This window comes from Hibiscus syriacus, unplaced genomic scaffold (genome assembly GCF_006381635.1).
Source record: "Hibiscus syriacus cultivar Baekdansim isolate YM2019G1 unplaced genomic scaffold, ASM638163v2 tig00005929_pilon, whole genome shotgun sequence".
In the NCBI taxonomy this organism is placed as follows: domain Eukaryota; kingdom Viridiplantae; phylum Streptophyta; class Magnoliopsida; order Malvales; family Malvaceae; genus Hibiscus; species Hibiscus syriacus.
In genome coordinates this window covers 625,562-651,083 of record NW_024062071.1, presented here as the reverse complement: position 1 = coordinate 651,083, position 25,522 = coordinate 625,562, and the positions used below count along the sequence as shown (strand labels likewise).

The following is a 25,522-nucleotide window of genomic DNA, read 5'->3' as shown; positions in this document are numbered from 1 at the left end:
TTAGAATTTTAATTAAAATAAATGAAAGTCACACCAAAGTAACAAGTAAATGCTCATCAAAATTATCGTTGAAATATGATCATCAACAAACTCTAATCGATAATTAAAAGAAGGATAAATTATGCATTTAGTACTTAAATTATAAGTTTTAGTCTGTTTTAGTATTTAAATTTTTAATTTTTTTAATATCATATATAATATTTAATTTTTATTTCATTTTAGTACCCACCGTTAAAAATTATTATATTTATGTAATATTTATTTTTATTCATATTTAAATTTTTATGATCTGCCATAAGGGGTTTTGTGTTGACTGATGTAACAATGAAAATGGGCCAAATCCCACCGTTTTAGGCCTTTCTCTCGTGCTTTAGGGAGTGAGAGCAAGAGGCGACGCTGACACTGAACCTTCTTATGCCAGCTTTATAAATTCGATGACTTGAGATATGACCGAAATCTTAATCAGATCTAATCTATTGTCATCCTTTTATTTATGTGTCTAACGTTATAAACGTTATCATTTTAGATGTCCAAATCATAACGATTGTTAAATTTTTCCGTTAAATGACACTTGTCACATTAAGATAATTCTGAAAATTTTATTTAAATTTTAAAAAAATCTTAAAATTACATTTTTTTTAATAAAACCACAAAAATATTCAAAAATATTTTTTAAAAAAATCATACTTAAAAAACCCTAAATCTAATCCTTATACTCACATCATCGCCGCCACCCTTTATCGTCGTCGTGGTCGTCGACTAAATCTACTCCCGATACACCTCCACCAGACGACCACCCGCGCGACGAACGACCTCTGATAGCGAGTGTTTGGCGATTTGAAGGGTTTTGGTGTTTAACGAACGACAGTAACAACAAGGGCGACGACGATGGATGGGTGATTGATCAGGGACGACTGCAATGGTGGTTATCGGTGATAGTAAGGAGAAATAAGGGTTAGAGGTAGAGATTCGTAGTGCTTTTAGGGATTTGATTTTTTTTTATAAATTATAAGAACATAATAGTATTTTAAGTTTGTATAAATTAAACAAAAAATTTAAAATTTTATAAAGGTGACATGTGTCTTTTAGTAATAGAATTTAACGATCATTATTGTTTAAGTCCATAAAGTAGTAATATTTATAATATTAGACACATTAATGAATTAAAAAAAAAATTGAACATCTATTTAGAAAAAAACACGATATAGTTTCAGTGTTTGTTTTCTAATAAAGCCTTTCTATTTTTAAAAAAAATAGAAAATAAAAGAATTTTATATAAAAAACATAAATAAAATATCTATAATATATGCCGATTTAATATTTAAAAAAAAGATAACCGCCTATTCATCCTTCGATCCATCCCCCATCTAAAACTTGACCAATCATCCTTTAAAATTTAAAATCATGTCAAAATTTACACACATTGACAAGTGATAAGACCATTTAGCACATGGTGGTTCAACCCATCAACGTCAAACAAAGAGGTCCTTCTAGGGATTTCCTTCACTTGCTTAGCCATGTATCATCTTGTTATGTCTAAGCAAGTTAGGTAAGTGAGGATTGAGGGTGGGGAGATCCATATAAAATAGTTAACTTAATACTAGGAATTATTTATATATTTTTATTAAATTAAGGTGAATACGAAGTAATATATGTTATAAATATTTTTAATCATTTGGTAATAAAAGTTTAATCACCATGCTACAATCGTTGGTACTCGAATCTGTAACATCTAAAAAACAACAACGATTCTTTTAACAACTGAAATAAGTTAATTTGTGTAATTTATTTTATGTTTAATACGATGGTCATGAATTATATGGTATTTTATGTTCATGAATTTAATTAATTGTAATTTTTAGAAGGTGTTTTCACCGATGTCAAGTGTTACTATTTCGAACATAAATTTATATATTAAGTAAATTTTAAATACAAATCATTGTGGGAAATTAAAGGAGAGATTAGAAGATATGAGAGGGAATGGTTAGGCATTGATGGCTATGTGTCTCAAAGGTTTACGTTGTGAGGCTGAGCACGTCTTTGTATTCATCATTAGGGACCAAACCCTTTGTATCCAATAATTTCATTAGTTAGGTCCATCTCCCTTGATTAAATAGCTTTGAATTTATTTTATTATTTCTGCAAATTACATAGGTGATTTTTATTTTTTTAATAGTACGAGATGATTATAATATAATATTTGTTCAATTTTTTTTAATCATTGATAATATACATACCCTACAAACATATCTATTTGTACTCAAAACTTTTAAAAAATATTCTCTTTTAATATCGATACCACTTAGTAAATTTATTCATGATATTTTTTATATAGAAAATTCATTCATAAATTAAAAAAAAACATAAAAAATAATATTAGTATATAAATATTAATACTATATTATATAATACTACACAAATACAACTACACAAATACTTCAAAGAAATTACACAAGTAAACAATCTTTATAGCAGATGGTTAAAAACTTTCAGTTGACACATTATCTTACATTAGGTTGTGAGTTCAATACTCATTACGAGCAAAATTAAAAGCTCTTAGTTGACATTTTCCTTCTCCCCAAGTCGTTAGTTATAAAGATTTTGGATTTAAATAGCTATGCCTACATGTGTATACATTATGCATGACTAAAAAAAATCTTAATGAATAATACCCTTAGAGTGTGTTTGGTTCACATAATGTAAGATTATCAGTGGGAATAAAAGATTACCAGGTAATAGGATTACTGAGAATGTTGTATTTTGTGTTTGGTTGATTTAGCAGAAATGTAAGATTACCGTGTTTGGTTAAAGGAATAAAAGATTATTGGAATGTATATTTGATCAAATTGTCCTTATTATATATTTTGTTTTTTGAACAAGTTGAATTATACTCTAATATTACTATAATTAATTTATATATTTTCTTTAAAAAATTTAAATTTATAAAATTTATAATTTTTTTTACAAAATTGAAAAGATAAATAGGTTTAATGAAAGGGTAAAATTTTATTTTAACCCCTGAACTTCATATAAAATTTTAATTATAGATTTTTTTTGTAAATTTAAAATAGTTTAAGGATAAATTGTAATTTACATTCGTAGAATTTTTATTATTCAACGACAGAAGAAAAATATTTTAGAAAAAAAAAATTAAGGGCATTTTAGTCCAAAATGCCGGTAATCCAACAATACCTAAGGGAATGGATAATCACATTCTCGGTAATATACCTAAAAAATCTACTGTTGGTAATAAAAGATTACCGAGAATGACATTACAGACCAACTAAACGGGGAATAAGAATTCTATTCCCCCGGTAATACAACATTCCTAGAACGAGACGGGCCTTATATTTATAATAAAACTACTAAAAAAACTAGAAAAATAATCAACTCTATATCCAAATGTATTGGAGGGCACTTGATCCTATGTTGACCGTACCTGACAAAAAAACCTAACCCACACTGACGAACAGTCTCACCCAACTAGGACAAAATGGTAAAAACCTAACAAACGAGTAAAGACTCTTTTCCTCCTATTCATTTTTGTTCACAGTGTATTAATGTTTTGGCTCAATATACCAAATACCTCTAAATTTAGAATTTTTCTTCATAGTGGTACTTTTTTCATTAATTTGGAGTAGGTACAAGAATATCTGTTCAAAGATAACTCTCAATCATTTGATGTTAAATGCTCATACGTCTGACACTCTGAGACTTGAATCCGAGATCTCAAGAAATAACAATAATTCCTTTACCATTGAGGTCGTTTGATTCGTGCTTCATGATGCCGTTTATTTTCTTGGACCGCTTTGATACTTGAATCAGTCGATTGTTCTCGGAGTGACACCTAAACTAGTTTTCTGGCTACTTTAGTCAATAAATTTGGTATCTAAATTTTAAAATACTTATCAAATTAATACATTATATAATGTGTTATTTCAATAATCAATCAAATAATAACATGTAACATACGATATCATAATATTTTTTTTATCATCGATAAATGTTATATCATAATTTAATTTGATCGTTAAATCATCACATTAGAATAAATATTATTTTGAGAAACATTTTCATGTTCAGGTGTTAATAAAAAATTCAAATACTAAGTTGAGAAAGACCATATAGCTTTTTCGTTTTGTTAATATCATTTCAATTAGATCTTTTTATTAATATAACCATATTCATGAGCATTAACTTTCAGTTTATTTCAACATATATCATATTTGATGTATAGGGATCAAGTTTTAAAATGAATATGGGCTACTATATGAACAATTTAAATAAAAGAACATTATATCGTTCACTTTAATAAATATTTAATAAAAATATAAATTCATTTATTTTTAACACTTTATATTAAATTATTCAGTATCATAATACTATTAATTTTAACTTATTTTTAAATAATTTTAAAATTTAAATCATAATCGAGGATGTTTAATGCAATAACTTTTACTATTAAAATTATGGATAAGTATACAAATGATCCTCGACTATACGGTATTATTTTTGAGTTTTTTCGAATATTGAAAGTTACAAAATAGTCATTTAAATATAGGATGTTACTTTCTTGAGTCTATGACTATTAATTATGTTTTAAATTCATCATTTTCTGTTAAAAATTGACAACAATTTGTGTTGGGTGTTAATATGTTGTTGGGATATGATAAATATGATATCAAAATCTCAAACGACTATCATTATCTCGGACAGTAGATTAACATCCAACTCAGACTTATTATTTTTTAAATATAAAATGATGAATTTGAAACATTATGAATAGTTGAATGATCATTTTGTAATTTTAATAGTCGATGGACTCAAGAAAGCAATATCCTATAATTGGGGGATTGTTTTGTAATGTTTAGTAGTTAGGACCTCAACAGAGCATTATCATATAGTTGGGAGATAATTTATGTACTTAACCCTAAAATTATTTATTTAGCATTTAAATAAATTGAAAAAAAGGGAGAAAAACCGAGAGAGAGATGAAGGTGAAAAAGCACAGTATGCACACTGCGCATCGCCGCTCTCCTTTCCATTCAACCCAAACAAATCAGATCTCTCTCTATCTCTCTTAATTAGCTGTTTGAAAGTAATCTCTTTTCGCTCCTTTTCCCTTTGTCAGCTCGTTAAATAGTTCCACTCACTTAGAAGAATTAAAACCCTTTCGCTTCACTCTCCAATCCCCTCAAAACCCAAACTTTAACCAGTGAAAAAAGAAGACCCACTTTTTCCCCACCTTTTCTAAAGAACCCGTTTTGGACCCAAGTCCCATTCCATGCTTAGAAAAAGGGTCCTTCAATATGGATCCTCCATTGATCAATGACTCGTCATTTTCAGCTGCAATCCTTCAGCTTATAGCCTTGCTGAGATTTGGCCTTTCTCGATCAACCCAGGCTCCGACCCGACTGTTGTAACCGGACGTGGGTTGGGGCTCCGAATGGGTACCTGGGCGGGTTTGGAGAGACTTCGTGTCTTCGAGATGGGTCCATGGAGAATCTACTTTGACAGGGCAGAGTGTTGGGTGTGGAGGTGAGAGAAAAGGAAGGAATTGAGCTCTGAAGATGAGTCTTCCAAGCTTGTTTCTACTACTAGTAGTGCAAATGAATTGGTGGCTTCTTGTTTTCATTTCCTTTTTGTAAATTTTGGAATCTTAGGTCAATTAATGCTGACATTTAGTTGTTTTTTCTGCGTTAATTTAAGGTTTTTGGATTGAATTCGTGTGGGATTTGTTTCATTGTCCACTTACTTTACTCTAATTCAGTTTGGAACTTAAGTCAAGTTGTGGTTTGCTTGGCTTCGAATTAGTGAGGATGAAAAGAAGTATTTTAAAGATTCGTATAATTTGGAGCTGAGTTACATTCACATGAGTTACTTTGGTTTATATTTTGGCTTTTATGATGTCTTATGGTTTAGTATTCTAACAGAATGATTCGAATGGAAAACGGATGAAAAAGCCGGGGTGAAGAATGAAAATGCGGGCCAGAAAGCGGACGTGGACGAGTTCCGGAGAGGGTGGCAAGCCAGACCAAAAAGTAAGCCTGCCGAGCCGCCTAAACAAGACTATTCATGTCAGCCAGAAGGGTCAAGCAACCGATAGCCATAGTCTGGCTGAGAGAGTAGTCACCTTTAATCCTTGAATTTGCAAATTTTGATATTGAGACTTAGAAATGTAACTTTCCTGTGCCGGTAAACAAATTTCGGATCCGGATTCATGGGTCTTGCTAGTTCATGTCTTAGTGTGAATGGTATAGCAAGGAGGTTTAGGCCCTTTTGGAACATGTTCTTAGAATAAGTTTTTCCTCTACAGGCCAGGAGAGAGCGAATTAGCGAGAGGATGAAGATTCTTCAGGATTTGGTCCCCGATGCAACAAGGTTTTTACTATTGCGTAGTTGTGTTCTATTACTCATTTATTCTATGTTTTGGTCAGTTTCGGTCTCTCTTTCTTATTATTATTATATGAAACTTGATACGAACATTTCAATCAGGTCATAGGCAAGGCACTTGTGCTTGATGAGATTATTAAACATCCAGTCGCTGCAGCAGCAGGTTGAGTATGAATCTTACACATCTTGTTGGAACAGTGTCCCAATTCTCGAGGTATTGTGCTATCCTTTAAAGCCTTAACATGTTATATGAATGTAATTTTACAGTTCTTGTCAAATGAAACTCGAAGCAGTTAATTCAGGATAACATGAATCCTAGCCTGGAAGGCTTTCGTTCAAAGATGTAAGTATGCTTATGTTGATTGATCACATAGTATTTGTGTCAGCAAGTAAGCTATTGCATGAATGCACTGAATTGAGGTCCTGTGAGATAATCTAGTAATAGAAGATCCGGAATTTAGAATATGAAGCAATTTATAACCAAGCCTGAGCTTAAATTCTTATGTATATGTTTCCTCTAACACAGACGCCAGGCAAGAATATTCTAAAATACTTGCTTCCTTTATCCGATGGTCCTCTCGAATGAACCTAGGCTTTCAAACAACAACCATTGATTTTCTAAGTTTTAGTGTTGCATGAGTGAAGTAAAGTGCAACATGCATGTGTGTGTGTATATAAAGCTTAAGATATATAATAAACTCTAATAATGGTCTATTTTATCTACAAAACATGCAATTTTGTTGGTCGATATGCATGATTTCCTTATGCTCCATCTCTGTTGTTGAATTCTGAAATATTGGTAAAGAAATTATAGAGAACTTAATGAGGTGGGCATTTTCTTTTTCGTCTACCACCTTGCGAAAAAGTGCACCTAGGTGCACTAAGCCTTCACTTGATCGAATGCACCTTTCCCGGGCTTTTCTGCATCTTTTGTTTCGTTTTTTTTAATGCAATTGTTTTACCATGTAACTCACCTATTGGCTTTATTCATTGATGCCATCACCCAAACTTAAATCTGCACTAGTCACATGCTGACTATTCGCCTTTAAAATAATACCTTTGGCACTGCAGAACTTGGCAGACGTACTCCGATATGAGCCGTTTAATGCTCTTGAAGTTATCGTCCTGCAAAGAAAATGCATGTTTGGAATTGTCAGCACTGTCTAGTTCTAGGGAATTTATGTACAAGTTAAATTTAGCAAATATACAATCTTTTTTGCATATAAATCGTAGAATAATTGGAGCTAGCTCCAATATCTTAACATGCAGTATGGTGTTTAAGATTGGTTTGCAGCCAATAGATGGTGCTGGGATGATATTTGGCTCACAAGCAGCAAGGGAATATGCTCAAGGATCGCAAACGGAGTGGTTGCAGATGCATGTCGGTGGGAATTTCGAACGAGCGACGTAACTCGGAGAATCGTCGTTTGCTTACAATGCATAAGAACAATCCGTTTGTCGTCTTTTAGATCGAACGGGGAAAAAGATTGCGAACGGTTTACATGAGTTGCAGAAAATGTGTTTCATAAATGGACTGGTGTTGCTAAATTTTTAATATCAAAATCTGTTGTAGAAAACGCATCTAATCTGCTGCTATATTTTCCATTTGAGTAGATTCAGACGAGTGTTTCATAAACTCCATTGTATCGGTTACTGGACAAGAATTGCATCCGTGTTCTTATGGCTTACCCGTCTTATACGTTTGGGGATTGTAGTTTGTTTTATGGACAAGAATTGATTCCTTGTTTTTTTCTTCTTCCGGTGAATATTTTATTTTTATTGTTAATCTCAATCTATTTTCATTCATACAACGATCTTATATCTATGTACCTAAATATTTTATCAAATATTAAGGGCTTATATCATAAATAAGTACCTAAAGCGTACTCTCTTTTTTCATTTAAAGTATTTTTTGGTCAAAATATGTACCTAAGTATTTTACGTCAAAATAGGTATCTAAAGTTTTTAAATTTTTTCATCTAAGTTCTAAAAAAATTGACGTGTGACATTAATCAAATAATACTTTAGGTATTTATATGAAAATTTGAATACTTTAGGTATCTATTTTAACCAAAAAGATAACTTTAGGTACTTATTTTGATCAAAACATACTTTAGGTATGTATTACTTTTTTATTATATAAGAGAATATTAAGAGTGAATTTTGACAAAAGTTGAAAAATGGCATTTAAAGCACCAATTTACAAATGTTGCAATGTAAAGGGGCAATTCATAAATGGAGGAAAATTCAGGGGCGTACAAACGCAAATTCTAATAATTATCTGGTAAACAAAACTGATGTCAGCTTCACAGCAATAGAGGAAAAGGAGAGCTTTGAGGTCCAAATTTAATCTCCCCCAAACCCTAACCATGACCTGATCCAGAATCCCCAAAATCTCTCATCTTCATCTCCCCTGTCTGATCGAATCCCCGTCACAGAAGAAAAAGCAAAAGCAAAATCAGCACCGAAGCTCTCAACCGCTAGACAATGCCGTCCCACGGGGATCTGGATCGTCAGATCGACCACTTGATGCAGTGCAAGCCGCTATCGGAGGCGGAGGTGAAGAATCTGTGCGAGCAGGCGCGTGCGATCCTCGTGGAGGAGTGGAATGTTCAGCCGGTGAAGTGTCCCGTCACCGTCTGCGGCGATATCCATGGCCAATTCCACGATCTCGTCGAACTGTTCCGCATCGGCGGCAACGCTCCCGACACTAATTATCTCTTTATGGGCGACTACGTAGGTAGGCTCGGTTTTCCTTGCATTTAATTGTCATTTCTTAATTTTTATTTAAGTTTAATTATTTAATTTTCTGTAAGATTTATTGATATGTTTTTTAATATTTCGGGATTTTTGGTTAGACTATAAATATTGTTGATTGAAAACGAAAAAGTTGAAAGGAAGGTTTGGGAAAGGAAATGCTGCCCTTCTAATTTTTTTCGTGGCTGGAAATTGGTTTTGCTCGTTTGTACAAGGCGAAGCTCAACTTTTTAAGATGGGATTTTTGGGATAGTAAACTGTATTCATCATCTAACGAACTGAAATAGAAATGTTTCTCTAGGTTAAGTTAGAGCAGTTGAAGTAGAAATATGTAAACTTTTGAGGATTATTTCCTTATTTAGCCTGAACATCATGGTTAAATTTCTAATTATCCGAGTCCATTTCTGTGTGTTCAATGCATGGTTGATCCTAATGCTGGCTTCATATGTGATCTTCTCAAGTTATTTCCATACATTAAATTTGAGCCACAAATGGAACAAATTTACACCTAAGCTAGAATTATCCAGGTTTCCGGAATGTAGATTTGAAGCGCTAGGAAGTGATTACGCAAAATGGTAATGTTACCTGTAAACAGGGGCTTGTAGAAAGATAGTGGATGGTCATTGAATTGAGTTTTATGAACAATCTAGTAATGATGGTTTACTGTTTTTTCTTCTTCTCTCATATGGTCTATTCTGGCCCCTTTTTTTGCTTAGCATTACAAAAAATTATACATAGTGATGCATCGTTGTAGTTGATTTGCCAATCAGTCCTGATTTACGTGTTTTTCTTGCTATATGCAGATCGAGGATATTACTCCGTGGAGACTGTCACTCTTCTAGTTGCACTGAAAGTTCGTTATAGAGATAGAATAACTATTTTAAGGGGAAATCATGAGAGCCGCCAGATAACTCAAGTGTGCGATATACACATTAGTGTTTTTCCCTTTTCTTTCTGTCTTGTTAAACCTGCAACACTTACTATTTAAACTAATTTGACATCATTCATATAATAGTATTAATGTGTGAAGTTATTTAGTGATTTTGCTAAATCATTCTATGTTCATATCAATAACCAAATTCTGCTCTTTCAGGTATGGCTTTTATGATGAATGCTTAAGAAAATATGGAAATGCTAATGTCTGGAAGCATTTCACTGACCTCTTCGATTATTTACCTCTGACTGCCCTGATTGAAAGTCAGGTTTGAGTTCTCTTGCACTCTCATGTCGATTATTTCCAAATCTCAGCTGTGAGCTGATAACTCTTCATATTCCTTGCCAGATTTTCTGCTTGCATGGTGGACTGTCACCATCTTTGGATACATTAGATAACATCCGTGCTCTGGACCGCATACAGGAGGTAAACTTCTAGTCATATCATATACTTGGGAGTTAAGTGTTTTTAGTTTTAGAGTATATTGTCTACCTTGTTAAAAAAATAGTGTGCCCCATAGAATCTTTTGGAAATCTTGTAATGGATTCATACTAAATACCCCATAGTAGAATTCATTATGGATATTATCATTTGTGAATAGGAAGTGGTTTAGACTGTTAAGAGTAAGCTATTATGGCTCTTATGATTTGCATGACTCACTTTAACTGATGATACGATCACTCACACACCATGAATGCTGGATTGCTGCGTGTCTTTGTTATTGCCGTTCCTAAAGAGACTAATGAGTGTTGATGCTCATATGGTGAAATCACAACAGCAACATCTATTAAACGTGTGGTCACTCTTTTTCACTCTGGTTTCTTTGTTGTACTATTTTCACATTTATTGGCTGTGTAGGTTCCTCATGAAGGTCCAATGTGTGATCTCTTATGGTCTGATCCTGATGACCGATGTGGATGGGGAATATCTCCTCGGGGAGCAGGGTATACCTTCGGACAGGATATTTCTGGGCAGTTCAACCACACAAATGGGCTCACTCTGATTTCTAGGGCTCACCAGCTTGTAATGGAAGGCTATAACTGGTCCCAGGTTTGTGGATCATATTTTGAATGATTTATTCACACAGACCATGCATATTGATCTCTGTATGATCATTCTTGCAGGACAAGAATGTGGTGACAGTGTTCAGTGCACCAAATTACTGCTACCGTTGTGGAAATATGGCTGCAATACTAGAGATCGGGGGAGAATATGGAGCAAAGCTTTCTTCAGTTCGACCCGGCTCCTCGTCAGATTGAACCAGACACCGCGCGTAGAACGCCCGATTATTTTTTATAATTCTCGTAGCCAAATCTTCATATTCCCTGTTGTGTTTTTGTAGATGCGTCTTACAAAAATCAGAGAATTCTGGCATCTAGTTGAGGGAAGGACAAAAGAAACCTTTGTTTTCTCTATCATTCTTTTGGTTGTTCTGCCGTTGCATTCATATGAGTCTATAGGTTTCATTTTTAGAATAACAAACTTTTCTTCTCTTCTTCTTTCCTTCAATTGGTTTTTTTCCCCTCCGTGTTTCGAGTCCGAGTTCGAGTCGTATGGGGCGATTAAAGTTGCATGTTCCATTTACTTTTTCATGTAAAATGTTGATTATATGTGAGAGATGTTCCTTGATTTCCCTAACTTGTTATTTTTGGACTTCCTAACTGAATTATATTAAGCACAATTTTGAACTGCAAATGTCAGTGATCTCTTGGTGAATGCCATTTCCTCTCTTCAACCCTTTTAGTGGTGGAGGATTTGTTTAAACCACCCCTTTAGTCACCAAATTATTAGGGATGTTATGCTTTGGTCGTTGAACTAAACCACTTTACAAATTTAGTCACTAATGTCACTCTTTAACTTCAATTTAGATGGATGAGCTGACGTGGTCGTCTTCTAATTTTAATTGATATAGTTACACATTCAGTTTTTATTATTATCGATTAAGTTCTTAATGTAATATTAAAGAGAATTATTTTAATTCAGGTTGACATTTAATTTCGATAGTAAACATTGTATGATTACAAGTATATTTTAAATCTATATCATACGGGTCACCAACGAATCAAAATTTGTACAAATATAGAGTGCTTTTAAACCGGTGAAGGAATTGCTAAAGGATTGGGAGTAACTTTGGCCCCATGAATTTTTTTGTCTAATAGTAATTTTGGTCCATGTTAGTTTAATTGTGTTCAATTAAGCCCTAATCCTCTAATTTTTTTATGATTAAATATTCTTTTGGGCCCTATTAATTTTTAAAAATTTAACAATTTAACTACTCCCACTATCATCTAATCTCAATTCCGTCCCTGCTTTGAACACGAAGTATCTAATCTTCAAAGTCTTCGCCAATCTCACTATTTTGCCTCTGAACCCTCCCCATCGTTGAAATGTGCATTTTCTTCTCTAGTATTTTCATCCGATCCATTTGACGCATTGCTTTCTTTGATTTGGCCGTGGCTTCCCCTCCCGTCTTCTCCACCGTCGGATCTGAATCAGTTCCCACTTTCTTGGTTTTGTCCGTCATGGCGGCTGCTGCTTCTGCCGTTTCCACCTTTGGCTCAGTCTGATGATCTTGCTGAGTCGTCGAGTTTTCCCTGCTGGTAACAGTGAGTACAGTTTCGGGTTTTACGCCATTGGAGGACGAAAGCAACGTCGTTTTGATGTCGTCGTCGTTGATGATGGTGGTGGTGGTATTTACTTCGTCGTTCTCTTCTCTTTGTGCATGCTTTTCGAAATCGCTTTCCCGTAGGCGGCCGTATTTGGCCCGGTAAACCTCGAGCTCGATCTCTATGTCGTTGAGTTCCTCCTCTCTTTTGGCCACCAGATTGGTCATCTCCTCCGGTGTTTCTTGGTCGTACACGGCTTGTTCTTCCATCATCCTCTGGTACTGCAACGCCTCCATTTGAACCGCCGCTTTCTCGGCTTGTAATCTGGTGATCATCGCCATCGCGTTGTAGGCCGCCACGGCGGAGGCGTTGCGTTCTTCGTCGAGTTCCATGTACAGTGCCATCAATGACTTCCGCCCCATGCGGGGACTGCTGGGGATATGGCCTTCGTCGTTGCAATCGGCGGCGAACTCCGATGTGTGAAGCAGTTTCTTCCTCGGAGTTTTGGCGGCCCACCGGGGGCTGTCGGCGGAGGAATCCGATAAGGAGATGCCGAAGAACTTTTCACTCTTCGTGAAGTTGAGGGTCTTGTCTTCTTCATCACCCTCCGGCACCATTGGCATTGTTCCACCTTTGCCATCTTCCTTCACTGTCATCAAAATTAATCATCAAAGCATATAAATCTAATATTCTTGAAATGGCATAATTATGGTCTTAGTATCTCAACTTCTCTGAAATTACATATTTATCTACTTTATAATCTACATGATTTGAAATCTCTATTTTTATAGTGTTACTAGTAGGTCCAAATTAAACTATATATTTTGAACTTATGATGGTTATATTATTCAAAATAAAGTGAAATGATTAAATTCTAAACTTTAGCATACTAGAAGGTCTAAACCCAAAATTAAACCTATATATATTTTGGAAGATAGATATTGTACGAACATTAAAAATTAATAAGGGTAAACTACGCGTTTAGTACCTAAACTATCAGTTTGGATCTATTTTATAAACTTTAATTTTTTTTAAATTATACCTAATGTTCAGTTTTTATTTCACTTTAGTACTCACCGTTAAAAATTAACATGTTTAGTACCTAAACTATTAGTTTTGGTCCATTTTAGTACCTAAACTTTCCATTTTTTTCAAAACTTAACGTTAAACTTTTAACATGGGTACTAAAATGAAACAAAAATTAAACATTATCCATAATTTTAAGAAAACTGAAAGTTAAGATGCTAAAATGGATCAAAATTAATAGTTTAGATACTAAATGTTGAATTTACCCAAACAACAAATGGAAAATGAAACAAAATATGTACGTAAATGCTTGGAAGTGAAAACTCACGTGGCTTATCAGGGGTTAATCCCCTTGAGCGATCATTGTCCTCCGGCGACAAATGATCGGCCGACGTCGACGGAGCAAGGGAAGACAAGGGAGAATTTCTGTCCTTGGAACCTGTGGATTCCACCTTCAATGGATGCCCACAGCACTTACAACGATGCTCATTGCTCCTCTCAAAACCCACCGGTCTTTCATCACTTTTAGCACCGGAAGCCGGTGGCAACGAGTGCCGTACTTCTTTGTTGTCTTCGTCGTCCAACAACTGATCAACATCCTTGTGTAAGATCCCCAACAGGGACTTATACCTATCGCAATCGGTTTCCCTCTCGGTCGCGAACGACAGGAGGCAGTTCTCGCACAAGTTCCGGATGTCGGAAAGCCTCTTGTGGACATGACAGAAGGCGAGACACGACATGCTCTTCTTGTGGTTGTTGCATATCGATTCGTTGTAACGCAGGTCGTCGGTCGTCCCGAGCAGGTCGATCCTCGCGCAAAGCAAGGGACCGGCAGCTCGAAGAACCGGGCGAATTCGTACGCGAGGAACGCGACGAACCCGGCGATGAACAACATGAAGATCATCACCCATTCGAGAACCGCGTAGATGAAGAACTCGGGGACACCCCCGAGCTCTTGTTCCACGAACTGCTTAAACGATCGTCTCCCCATATATGTACGTATATTTATATATGTGATAATGTAAAGATTATCAGATTTAGCCCTTTCGTCTTATCCGGAGATCATACAAGGGTTGGCTTAAAGCAGACCGACATCATGACCTCTCTCCTTGTGGTGGGTACGAGGAAAGAGGAAGACATTAAGGTTAATTTTGGAGTTTAAAGGGACCAAAATTTGGGGTGGTGAGGTTTCTATGACTATAAATAACATAATGGCAAATGCTTAATGAGACGAACCGAGTTTCTTAAGACAAATTTGGACCTCCAAATGGGGTTTCTCATGCACTTTCCGACCGATATTTTTGAGGATGTTTCAAATATAAGATCCCAACTTAGCTTAATTTAAGGTTGCCTACATGGAAAATTTTACCAATTTACTAGAGGGATGGAATCATCAATTAATGCTAAAAAAAAAGGCAATGTTGTATAGGTAGATATTTATGGGTTGGAGTTTGTATATATATATATATATTCATGTATGAGTTTTCTCTAAATTATTCTACTTTACTCTCACGGAAAGAATCACGACTAAAGGTATGGGGTTAAATTGTTGAACTTTGAGATTGATAAGGACCTAAGAAGTATTTAAACAACGAAAAATAGAAACTAGGATTTAATTAGTTTAATTTAAAAGTAATAGGGACCTAAAAACTAATTAAACCAATAAATTTTGAGGAGTGGGGTTCAAATTTGACTACTTTTAGATTTGCTATGGACCTAGAAACTAATTATATAGAAAAACTACAAGATTTAGGCTTAATTTGACTACCTTGAAAACTGGTAGGACCTAAATTATACCGCTTTTTATGAATGTGTCTAAAATATTTTTTTACTCATCTCGACGTCTAATGTTACAAATATTAATATTTTAGGTGCCTGAGCCGTAAACGTCATAAATTTTTTCCGTTAAATGACACGTGTCACAATCTAGTGATTTTGAAATTTATTTTTTTAAAAAGTATTAAAAAGTTTATTATATTTGTAAAAAACATTAATTTCTCTTAAATTATAAAAAAAACTCCAAAACCCCTAAAATCCCCAAATCTTAACCTTAACCCACCGTGCCGCCCTTTCTGACCACAACCACCTTCGTAGACGTAGTCCATTCCATCCTCCTAGTTATACACAACTGTAATTGCCGCCAATTAGTCGTCAGAATCGAGTGGGATCGCGATTTTCATCCTAGGATTTTGGTCGTTCATCGATCGTCGAGCGGTTACGATTTAATGGGGGTTTTGATCGCCGAGGGGAGATGAGGTCGGGTGAAGCTTCGTTGACTGCAAATGGAGACGGATGACGTGGGTTTAGAGGGTTGAAATGAAGGTTTTCAAAGTTTTGGGGTTATGCCAATTTTTATTGTCTTTTTTAAAATACACAATTTTATTTTTTTAATTTTAAATAAAATTTTTAAAATTACAGACTGTGGCAAATGTCACTTAACGGTGAAATTAACACCATTGATGATTCGAACACCTAAAATGACAACGTTTGCAACTTTAGGCATAGAGATGAGTCAAAATATACTTTAGACACATATTCGAAAAAAACGCTATAGTTTTAGGCGCTTATTTTATATTTAAGCCTAGGAATAAAGATGATCATACTTTCATTGTTAAATCATTAATTTAAAATTAATAATGGAGGCTTTAGTATCTAATTTATTTAATTTTAAAAATAAAAGGGATCCAAAAATATTTAAATCGAAAAATAGTATATCAAGCCTTAATTTGCATAATTTCAAAATTAAAAGTTAAAAAGCAATTGTACCCAAAAAAATATTGGGGGGGGGTTTAGAATTTCGTTCATCTAGATTCAAAATTAAGAAAACCTAAAAAGAATTCGAATCTAAAAAATTAGGGAACAATACTTAATTTGTCTAGCTTTAAAACTAAAGGACCTAAAAATAATTAAACCCATTTTTTTGGAGACACGGCTCTTGCCACCCTATAAACATGAAAATTATCACATAGCTCGACGACTCACCACGTCATACGTGGTCCCGACCAGTAAGGCCCATCCTTCTCATTTTTTTCCAATTATACGAGTTTATTTATTCTCCACGAGTGATTATTGTCAATAACCTTTACAAATGTTATTCACTTCCCATATGAAAATAAACAAGTGATGAAGGTAAAGTTGAAAGCAACTTACACAAGAATCTCATTCCATCACTTTACATTTTCTACATAAAACACACATATGCTGGTTATATAATATCTTTAAAAGGATTTAATTCACAACGAATTTCTATTTCTAATCGAATAATGGTAAGAAAAAAGGTAAGTTCTTGTATAGATTGAGTGTTCGATAAGGTTTATATCATAAGAGTTTCGATGTTGACTACTTGATAATTAATTTTCTCATCCATCGTATATCCTATTTTTTCATTAAACGGGTCGTAATGCGAACTTTTTAAATCGAGTCGAACAAAATCCGGGTCATCGATTCCGACTTGTTTGTGCTTCATTGGATAAATATGGGACCATGTTTACCCTACTAAAAGTGCCTATAGAAAAGGACTTGTTGTCGTGGAAATATAGCCAAAGAATCCCACCAAGAAAATTAATGTTTCCGTGGCTAAAACCTAGAGTTAAATGAACCCACGTAATGGATCTAATGATGTATTCTCTCGGATTGCTTGGGAAAACGTTACGTGAAGGCCTATATATACGCACACAGTTCATTATAGCTCATCTTTAAACATCTCCGGTCATATTTACGACTTCGGTTTATATCGGAAAAGATGGTCGAGGAAAGAAACGACAACAAGTCCCTTTACGAGAAATCGATGAAAGTGGTGGTGAACATCATTAAACTCTCGTCGTTCTCGATCGCCAAGATGAGTCTCGGCGAAGCGACCGACATCCAACTGCGGCCAAAAGCCGTCCCACGTCCGTAACGGATTCGGATACGTTTGTTGACGGATCGATGCCGCGGCCGCCTCGATCTTCCGGGATGTCGGAGAAGTTGCAGAGTTGGTCGAAGCCATATTCGTTCGTGATGCAGCCGGCGAACGGAGGGAACGAATCGCTGGTGGTTCGCGGAGGAAAACCAGACGACGGTGACGGAAAATTCGCTGCATATATAAAGAAGGTGCATGAGAAGAACCGAAGCAATTTGGCTGAAGCAGGAAAGCTTGCACCCTATATACTGCCACCTCCTCCCGCTCCCACACCATTAAGAAGAAAGTAGTAGCCACCTTCATATATACATGTGTACGTGTTGAATTTCATTTTTTGGTGTTTTGGCATCTATCATTACGATGATCAACCGTTGATTAGTGTGCGTGCGTGTGTGAAGTATGAATTCACATACTGTATATAAAATTAATAAGTCTTACACTAAATTATAATTATTATATTTAATTAAAATTTATAACTTTTAGATAAATATTTTTTAACTCACAGTAAAATAATATTTTTTACCCCAATCTCAAATCCTAAACTCTAAATCTTGAATTGCAAACCCTAAATCCTAATTCTAAACTCTAAACCCTAAATCCTAAAATTTAAATATTAAACCCTAATTTTAAAAGGAAAAAAAATATTATTTTACTGTAAGTTAAGAAAAATTTATTTTTGGGTTATAAATTTTAATTAAATGAGTCATTTATTTATTTACTTAAATCTAATGATTATAAATTAGTGTAAAACTATTAGTTTAACCTAGTATAAGTGGATCATAACTATATATATTGTTAAGATGTCAAGTAGGTGTGAGAATTCAATCGAGTCGAGTAAACAAATTTCAAGTTATTCGAGTTGACGAGTCGTATTTTACAACTCGAACTTAACTTGAAATTTTTTCGAGTCGAGTTATTCGAGTTTCTGTACTAATTTTATTATAATTCTTTATAATATTATGGCAATGATTTGTTCCGGTTTTTTGACTTTATCTAACCATAATATAGATATATATTATCAATTAAACAATTCAAGAAAATAGAATATAAAGTTAAAACTCTATAAATTAATAATGTCAGGACCGAGAATTTATTAATTTAGAGAGTTATTAATTTATCGATAAATTATTAATTATTAATTTAAAGAGTTTTTAAGTAATTATAATGTACATACCAAACAAAAAGACAAATTAGTCTATGCCTCTTAGAATTACGTTGCAGCGAACCTTGGGACTCAACGTAAATTAGTAACTACTGTGTTCATATGCATTGGAAATCAATAATGACTTTTGAAGTACAGTAAATGTAAACAAGAGGAACAAATGTGTTCAATGTATTCTTAAGCAAGTTTGGCATATATAAATTACATGAATGTGTTAGAGTATTCAAACAATATCTCACAAGATGGCTTCTCATCTAAAAGGTGTTGCAAAATCAACTATGTCAGATCAAATACATAAGGAGTTGTGTGAGTACAAGAGAGATAATCCTGCAAGCACACAAAAAGACTTGCAGAGATGGCTTGAGGGAAAATTTCAGTTGAAAGTTAGTCAAGGAACAATATCAAACACACTTCAGCGGTCAGATGATTATCTCTCTGCTGAAATAGAAAAGGGAAGAACAGAGATCAAAAGACACAAACCAACAAAATATCTTGACATAGAGAAGGTTGTTTATGAGTGGTTTCTCCAGCATCAAGAACGTGTGAATATCACAGTAGAATTAATTTTGCAGAAGGCAAGAGATACAATGAAACTCGTGTACCCTCATGATGATTCAGATTTTAACTTCTCTATAGGATGGCTTGGGAAATTCAAGCACGACATGGCATAAAGTCATTTCGTCGTTTTGGCGAGAGTGGGTCTGTTGATGTACAAGACATGGAGCATAAATTGGTATCGATTCGGGAGAAAATTGATCAGTTCCCTATGAAAGATGTTTTCAATATGGATGAAACTGGGTTGTTTTATAGGCTACAAGCTGATCATTCACTGGCAAGAAAATAACTTGAAGGAAGAAAACAAGATAAAGAAAGGCTGACGGCAGTTATTTGTTGCAATGAAGATGGCTCTGAAAAAATCCCTCTATGGATTATTGGGAAATATGCAAAGCCTCGTTGCTTCAAGAATGTCAACATGAATAGCTTGGATTGTCAGTATCGAGCTAACAAAAAAGAATGGATAACTAGTGTGCTTTTTGATGAATATGTTCGTTCATTTGACCAAATGATGCATGGTAGAAGAGTTCTACTTGTAGTGGATAATTGTCCAGCACATCCAAGAAATATTGAAGGGCTAAGAAACGTTGAGTTGTTCTTCTTTCCACCCAACATGACATCAAAGATTCAACCTTGTGATGCTGGGATAATAAGAGCTTTCAAGATGTATTACCGTAGAAGGTTTTACCGCAAAATATTGGAAGGTTATGAGGTGGGACAATCTGATCCAGGGAAGATAAATGTCCTTGATGCTATCAATTTGGCAATCCCAGCTTGGATGATAGATGTTCGAAAAGAAACAATAGTGAATTGCTTCCGACACTGTAAAATTCGTTCAGCTAGTGACATTACAAGAAATTTGGATGAATCCACTTTTGATGAAGAAACTCAAGACCTCGAGACTATGATCAATCAATGTGGCTATCGTAATAAGATGGATATCAACAATCTAATGAACTACCCAGGTGAAAATGAAGCATGTTCGGAGGTTCAGAGTTTAAAAGATATTGTGGGTACTATCATTGAGAACAATGCAGAGGATGACGGCGAAGATGATACGGTGTCTTTGGAGCCTGTTACGCGAAAGGAAGCACTTATGGCGTCGAACACTCTTCACAACTTTATGATACAATACAAAAATACAACACCTGAGCTATTGGATGCAATAAGAAAAGTTAGAGATGAGCTCCAAATAGACTTGAACTTTAAAGGAAAACAGATAACTGTTGAATCATATTTCAATAGAGTGTAATATATTTTTTTCAATTTCTATGAATTATTAATTTATGATTTTCTTGGGACTAAAAATTATAAAGGGATCTCACGAAAAATTATTATCTTATTATTTTATCGAGTTTTTCAATTTTTTACATTGGCCAAGTCGGGACCGGACAAATTTATTATTTTAGAGAGTTTATTAATTTACCGAGTATTAATTTAAAGAGTTTCTACTGTACAAAAAATAGTAGTATCGACTGTGAAAGATAAATATTTTCAATACTATATGAAAGATAAGTATCATCAATACTAATATACAAATGAATATAATGATAAATATTTAACAACTAATTTTATCATAAGTCAAACATAAATATATGAGATTATTATATATTAACCTAAGAATTTAAAAATAAAAATAGATAAAAAATAATCAAATAAATATTTATATAAAAAGACAACGTCAAGTTTAATTAGATATGATCTAGAACCTACCATAAAAACAATTTTCATGATCAAATTTATTCTATTCACAGCATTTCATTACAAAAGAAAATAGGGTAAATTTTGGTTTAGTACTTAAACTATTAATTTTAGTTAATTTTAGTACCTAAACTTTTAATTTTTCAAAATCATATCTAAAGTTCATTTTTTATTTCATTTTAGTGTCCCGTTCAAAATTTAACATTAAGTTTTATAAAAAAAAATAGAAGTTTAGGTACTAAAACGGAATAAAACTGATAGTTTAAATACTAAACACGTTTAATGGCTTGTTATTAAAATGAAATAAAAACTAAACTTTATATATAATTTTAAAAATTTAAAAACTTAAGTATTAAATACTAAACTCGTAATCTATCCAAGAAAATATCTATCGTCCCACTATTTATTTTCCTGAATTCGTCCTTGGAATCTTTATATAACATCATACCGAATCATGGACTTTGGGTATATGATCGAACCAGCTAATGGGACCAATCTATTTTTTTTTCTTTTCAACCAACTAAAATAAATAAATAAAATAAAGGGTGAAGGGGACAACGAGTATCTCTTTAATTATAAGTTTCTTTGGGCTAATAATTACATTGTTAATCATGTGTTTATCAAATTGGCTGATTAGGCAACATGGAACCCTATACTTCCATCATTAACCATTGTTTTCCAAAAGGTGCGTGCATCAATTCTATAATAATTACCCAACCCACTTCACTCAGTAAATATTAGTCAAGAATTCAAATATTAATATTATTAATAAACATAAATTAAACTAAAAGTACTATTCTTTAAATAATTTTTATAATATTTTAGTTAAATTATTCGGTTAATTAATTAAATAGTGATGATTAGAAATCTCACGAAATTTCTTCAACGTAAAGTTACCAAACCAAACCAAACCCATTGGATGTAGCCTTATTCTACGACTCTATTCATAGAAAGTGAAATTCACACGCTATGGCAACATGTAGTACAAAAAATGAAAATATGTTGCATGAAAAAGGTTATTTTATGGGCTTCATTTACTCTGTGATCATTTTGCCCTAAAATCACCGGCAGCAGTAACGATTTCGATAGAGTCTTCGATAATTGCTAACGATCGATTCAACCACCGATAACCGGTCGGACTTGTTAATCTAACAGCAAGAAGTGTCATCATCAAATCTAACCAAATCAGTAGATCGAGACTTACAATCTTGAGCCATAGAAATAAAACCCCTTTGCCCCTTATGATCTTAGGGATCCCAAGGTAACACCAGTACACGACACCACAAAACCAGACAACATATTAGGACCACCACCACCCATTTCTGCCTTCAAATCCTCGGATGCAAAAAAATCCACAGCATTATCAACAAGATCCCCACAACCTTTCCCTATCTTTATAGTACACTAAAATCCAAAACAAAAACATGTCTGTTTCATGCATCAAGACAGCATAAACAACACTCGAAACTCAGCACGTTTATGTAAAAGTTGTCTGATCTAACAAAAACTACTGCATCTCTACCACTAGTCCACCTTGATATTTTCTTTCTTTTCATTATCCTACACCAAGCCATGGCAACCAAAAGAAACATCCAAGTACCACCAACATTTATGCAAGATCAACTAGCAGATTGAAAATTAAAAGTGCAACAATCTAACACAAGTAGCATCGGAAAACAACGACGACGATAGACATAATAGTTTTGTTCTGCTTTTAGTCTGTACATCAAAAACAACGGGAAACGAAAACCAGTAACCTAATTTTTAACTTATGTTCTTTTTTATTTTATTTTCCCTAATCCCCAATTTAAGCTCTAATAATAAGCTTGCTGGATTTGGTTATCATAATCTAATGTCATCCTCACGCGACGCTGATGATGTTATTGTTATCTCCATTGCTAAAGTTTGACATAACCTGAAATGAGGTATGCCTTGAAGCTGAAGACGATGAATCTGTTTGATCGGATTGCAAAGAGAGCTTGAGTGACAATGATAATGGATCGGAAACCGGGTTTGAGTTTGTGTTGAGATTAGATCTCTGAAGAGCTGGGAAACTAGAAACCGGAGGGATGAGGTTTGCTGTTGAAACATTGGTATTTGATTGATTCCCCTGTGCCATGGTGAGATTTTCAGTCGGATTCTCAGTCAGAAACGGTTGAATTAGCGGATTAAAAGCCATGGGAAAAGCATCCGGCATCATGGGAATCCCATTGGCCTCAGATAGCTGAGTTGTGTTCTCTTGCTGATCGACTCGCTCTTCTTCCTTTGGAATTGCCTGTACCTAACGAAACAGTAGCAAATGGAAAGGTCAACATAATGGCCAGTGAACTATGAGAATATTTCATTCATCAATTTATTATTATGTTTACTGAAGAAATTAATACAAATATCTTATCCACGTTAAGTTAAATTTTGTTAAACAAATCCAATAGCATAAATGGGAAAACTAGCCAAAAAGAAGCTAGAATAAATCAACAAATTGGTTTTCCTGATCAAATGTCAGGAGTCAAAGCCTTATGATTCAACCGATCAGACTTTTTTTTTAGATTCGTCACTTTTCCAAGCAAAACAAAGAAGGGGAAATGTTGAAAAAGGAATAGTAATAACCAATACCGTATCGGTGGTGATATCGAAGAGGCTAGATCTACGACGGCGGCGGTTGAGATTGCTTCGCCGGAGAAAATATTTCTGAGCATGGCTCGCCACTTGTGTCGGCGTACGAGTCTTCACGAAATTTCTAGATATTCCCCTCCAATCCCCTTTTCCTACTTTTTGCAGTCCAACCAGAAACAGCTTGTGCTCTTCCTCCGTCCACGGCACTCCTAAATTTCATTTTCCAAAAAAAAATCAAAATTAAAACAAAACAGAAACTTAAAATCAAAAGAAGACAAAAAGGTAACGATAAAAATATATATATATATGTATAAACCTCGTTTGCGCTCGCGATTTCCGGTGGTGTGGGGAACGGCGTCATCGGCGGAGGCGTATCCGGCGTTGAGGTTATCATCGCCTTGATCTTTGTTGTTCTTGTTGCAATTATTGTTCGATTCATGAGGCTGTTCGTACTGAGAAAGATTGTTCATACTAACACTTTTCCTCATGGAATCAACCACCACTCTGACTCCAAAAAGCATGATCTCTCCAACTCCACCGCCGTTCACGGTGGATGCAGAGGCGGAGTCGCACTTGGCAGGCGGCATCCCCATGTCTTTTTTTCCCCCCTCGATTTTTCGTTGCGAAAGAATCTTTTGGTTACAAATGACATAAAAATGATAAAAAGCAGATACCGAAGTCGCGTGGGCGAAAACATAAATATATAATAGAGTAAAGCACACCGCAGGTCAATAAATTATATTCAAATAATTTTTTTAACCACTAATTTTTTAAATTTATAAAAATATCATTTAATTTTGGGTAAAGTATGCAAATGGTCCCCTATTATAGGATATTACTTTATTAAGTCTCTCAACTATTAAAAGTTACAAAATGATCATTTTACTATATAATGTTACTTTGTTAAGTCCTGCGACTATTAAAAGTTGTAAAATGATCAAATGATTATTCATTATGTTCTAATTTCGTCTTTTTCGATTAAAAATTGATGATATTATGAGCTGCACGTTAACCTGCTAACTGTGATATGATAAAATTTGATCACAGAATCTTAAATGATTATTATATTTTAATCATTATGTTGGCGTCTAACTTAAGCATTCGTCAAATTTTTAACAAAAAATGATGAGTTTTGAACATAATGAATAGTCGATTGATCATTTTATAACTTTTAATAGTCGCAGAACTTAACAAAATAACATTATATAGTCCAATGATCATTTTATAACTTTTAATAGTAAAGAGACTTAATAAAGCCTATAGTCGAGGACCATTTATATACTTTACCCTTAGTTTTAGATACAAACTAGTTAGTGAAATGTATTGTATATTAATCTAAGATGATCGTTTATTGAAGATGAGTATGATGGTGGACATTGAATGTGTCTGTGGTGTGAATATTGAGTCGAGTCGAGTGTTGATTAATTTTTGTATAGTTTATGACTTATTGGATCGAGTATTGTTTTTTTAATATTTTTATATTCTTATAACAGCTTATTGCTTCTTTTAGATATAAAATTACGATTTATCCAGAAAAAGAGTAAAAGGCATAAAATATCAAGCTAATTGTCTATCTCCTACCTAACAACAATTAGCGTTATGATGATCGTTTTATAACAGTTAAAAACTTTAATAAATATTTTAAAACTTTAAGAATTTGATTGTCAAAATGATTATTTAAGTATATTTGAAGGACTTGCAAATTCGCCCGAGAGATACTTAAAGGACAAGGGTGAGGTGGCATCACGTTGTGGTGACTGTTTTCGATGTGCGAAAATACGTGGCGTATTATGGTTGGTTGTCGTGTCCTGTCTCCAAAAAGATAAGGAAGTGGGCTTTTTTATTTATCGACAACATAATAGTGCGTTGTTATT

General features: G+C 34.1%; 2 protein-coding genes, 1 long non-coding RNA gene and 3 pseudogenes across 4 annotated transcripts; 4 read left to right on the top strand and 2 right to left on the bottom strand.

The window, feature by feature from the left end:
• Positions 1-4,970: 4,970 nt before the first annotated feature.
• LOC120200187 lies at positions 4,971-6,554 on the top strand (annotated as a pseudogene).
• Positions 6,555-6,675: 121 nt separating this feature from the next.
• Positions 6,676-8,149, top strand: LOC120200189. Its single transcript, XR_005523518.1, has 2 exons — positions 6,676-6,736; positions 7,676-8,149. It is a non-coding gene; the product is annotated as an uncharacterized LOC120200189 (long non-coding RNA).
• A 564-nt stretch (positions 8,150-8,713) lies between these two features.
• On the top strand, positions 8,714-11,582 carry LOC120200186 (serine/threonine-protein phosphatase PP2A catalytic subunit-like). The gene is made up of 6 exons (XM_039201087.1): positions 8,714-9,133; positions 9,954-10,068; positions 10,244-10,352; positions 10,433-10,510; positions 10,943-11,134; positions 11,209-11,582. Exons 1-6 carry the CDS (start codon positions 8,881-8,883, stop codon positions 11,341-11,343), a joined length of 882 nt encoding a protein of 293 aa, XP_039057018.1. The 5' UTR covers positions 8,714-8,880; the 3' UTR covers positions 11,344-11,582.
• A 643-nt stretch (positions 11,583-12,225) lies between these two features.
• LOC120200183 lies at positions 12,226-14,722 on the bottom strand (annotated as a pseudogene).
• Positions 14,723-19,015: 4,293 nt separating this feature from the next.
• On the top strand, positions 19,016-20,586 carry LOC120200184 (annotated as a pseudogene).
• A 2,064-nt stretch (positions 20,587-22,650) lies between these two features.
• On the bottom strand, positions 22,651-24,316 carry LOC120200185 (transcription factor MYB1R1-like). 2 transcript variants are annotated; one of them, XM_039201086.1, is made up of 4 exons: positions 23,965-24,316; positions 23,649-23,857; positions 23,085-23,316; positions 22,651-23,051 (listed from the first exon to the last, which is right to left on the bottom strand). In XM_039201086.1, exons 1-4 carry the CDS (start codon positions 24,239-24,241, stop codon positions 22,897-22,899), a joined length of 873 nt encoding a protein of 290 aa, XP_039057017.1. In that variant the 5' UTR covers positions 24,242-24,316; the 3' UTR covers positions 22,651-22,896. The 2 variants fall into 2 exon arrangements, with proteins under 2 accessions (XP_039057017.1, XP_039057016.1); XM_039201085.1 differs by having other exon boundaries at positions 22,651-23,316.
• Positions 24,317-25,522: the final 1,206 nt, after the last annotated feature.

Excerpts from the sequence above, each read along its gene's own strand:
- LOC120200186 (XM_039201087.1), top strand. The coding sequence starts at position 8,881 with ATGCCGTCCCACGGGGATCTGGATCGTCAGATCGACCACTTGATGCAG. Across the intron at positions 9,134-9,953 it reads CTTTATGGGCGACTACGTAG|ATCGAGGATATTACTCCGTG; the intron begins GTAGGCTCGGTT and ends TGCTATATGCAG. Across the intron at positions 10,069-10,243 it reads AGCCGCCAGATAACTCAAGT|GTATGGCTTTTATGATGAAT; the intron begins GTGCGATATACA and ends CTGCTCTTTCAG.
- LOC120200185 (XM_039201085.1), bottom strand. The coding sequence starts at position 24,241 with ATGGGGATGCCGCCTGCCAAGTGCGACTCCGCCTCTGCATCCACCGTG. Across the intron at positions 23,858-23,964 it reads AAATCGCGAGCGCAAACGAG|GAGTGCCGTGGACGGAGGAA; the intron begins GTTTATACATAT and ends AATGAAATTTAG. Across the intron at positions 23,317-23,648 it reads TCGATATCACCACCGATACG|GTACAGGCAATTCCAAAGGA; the intron begins GTATTGGTTATT and ends CTGTTTCGTTAG.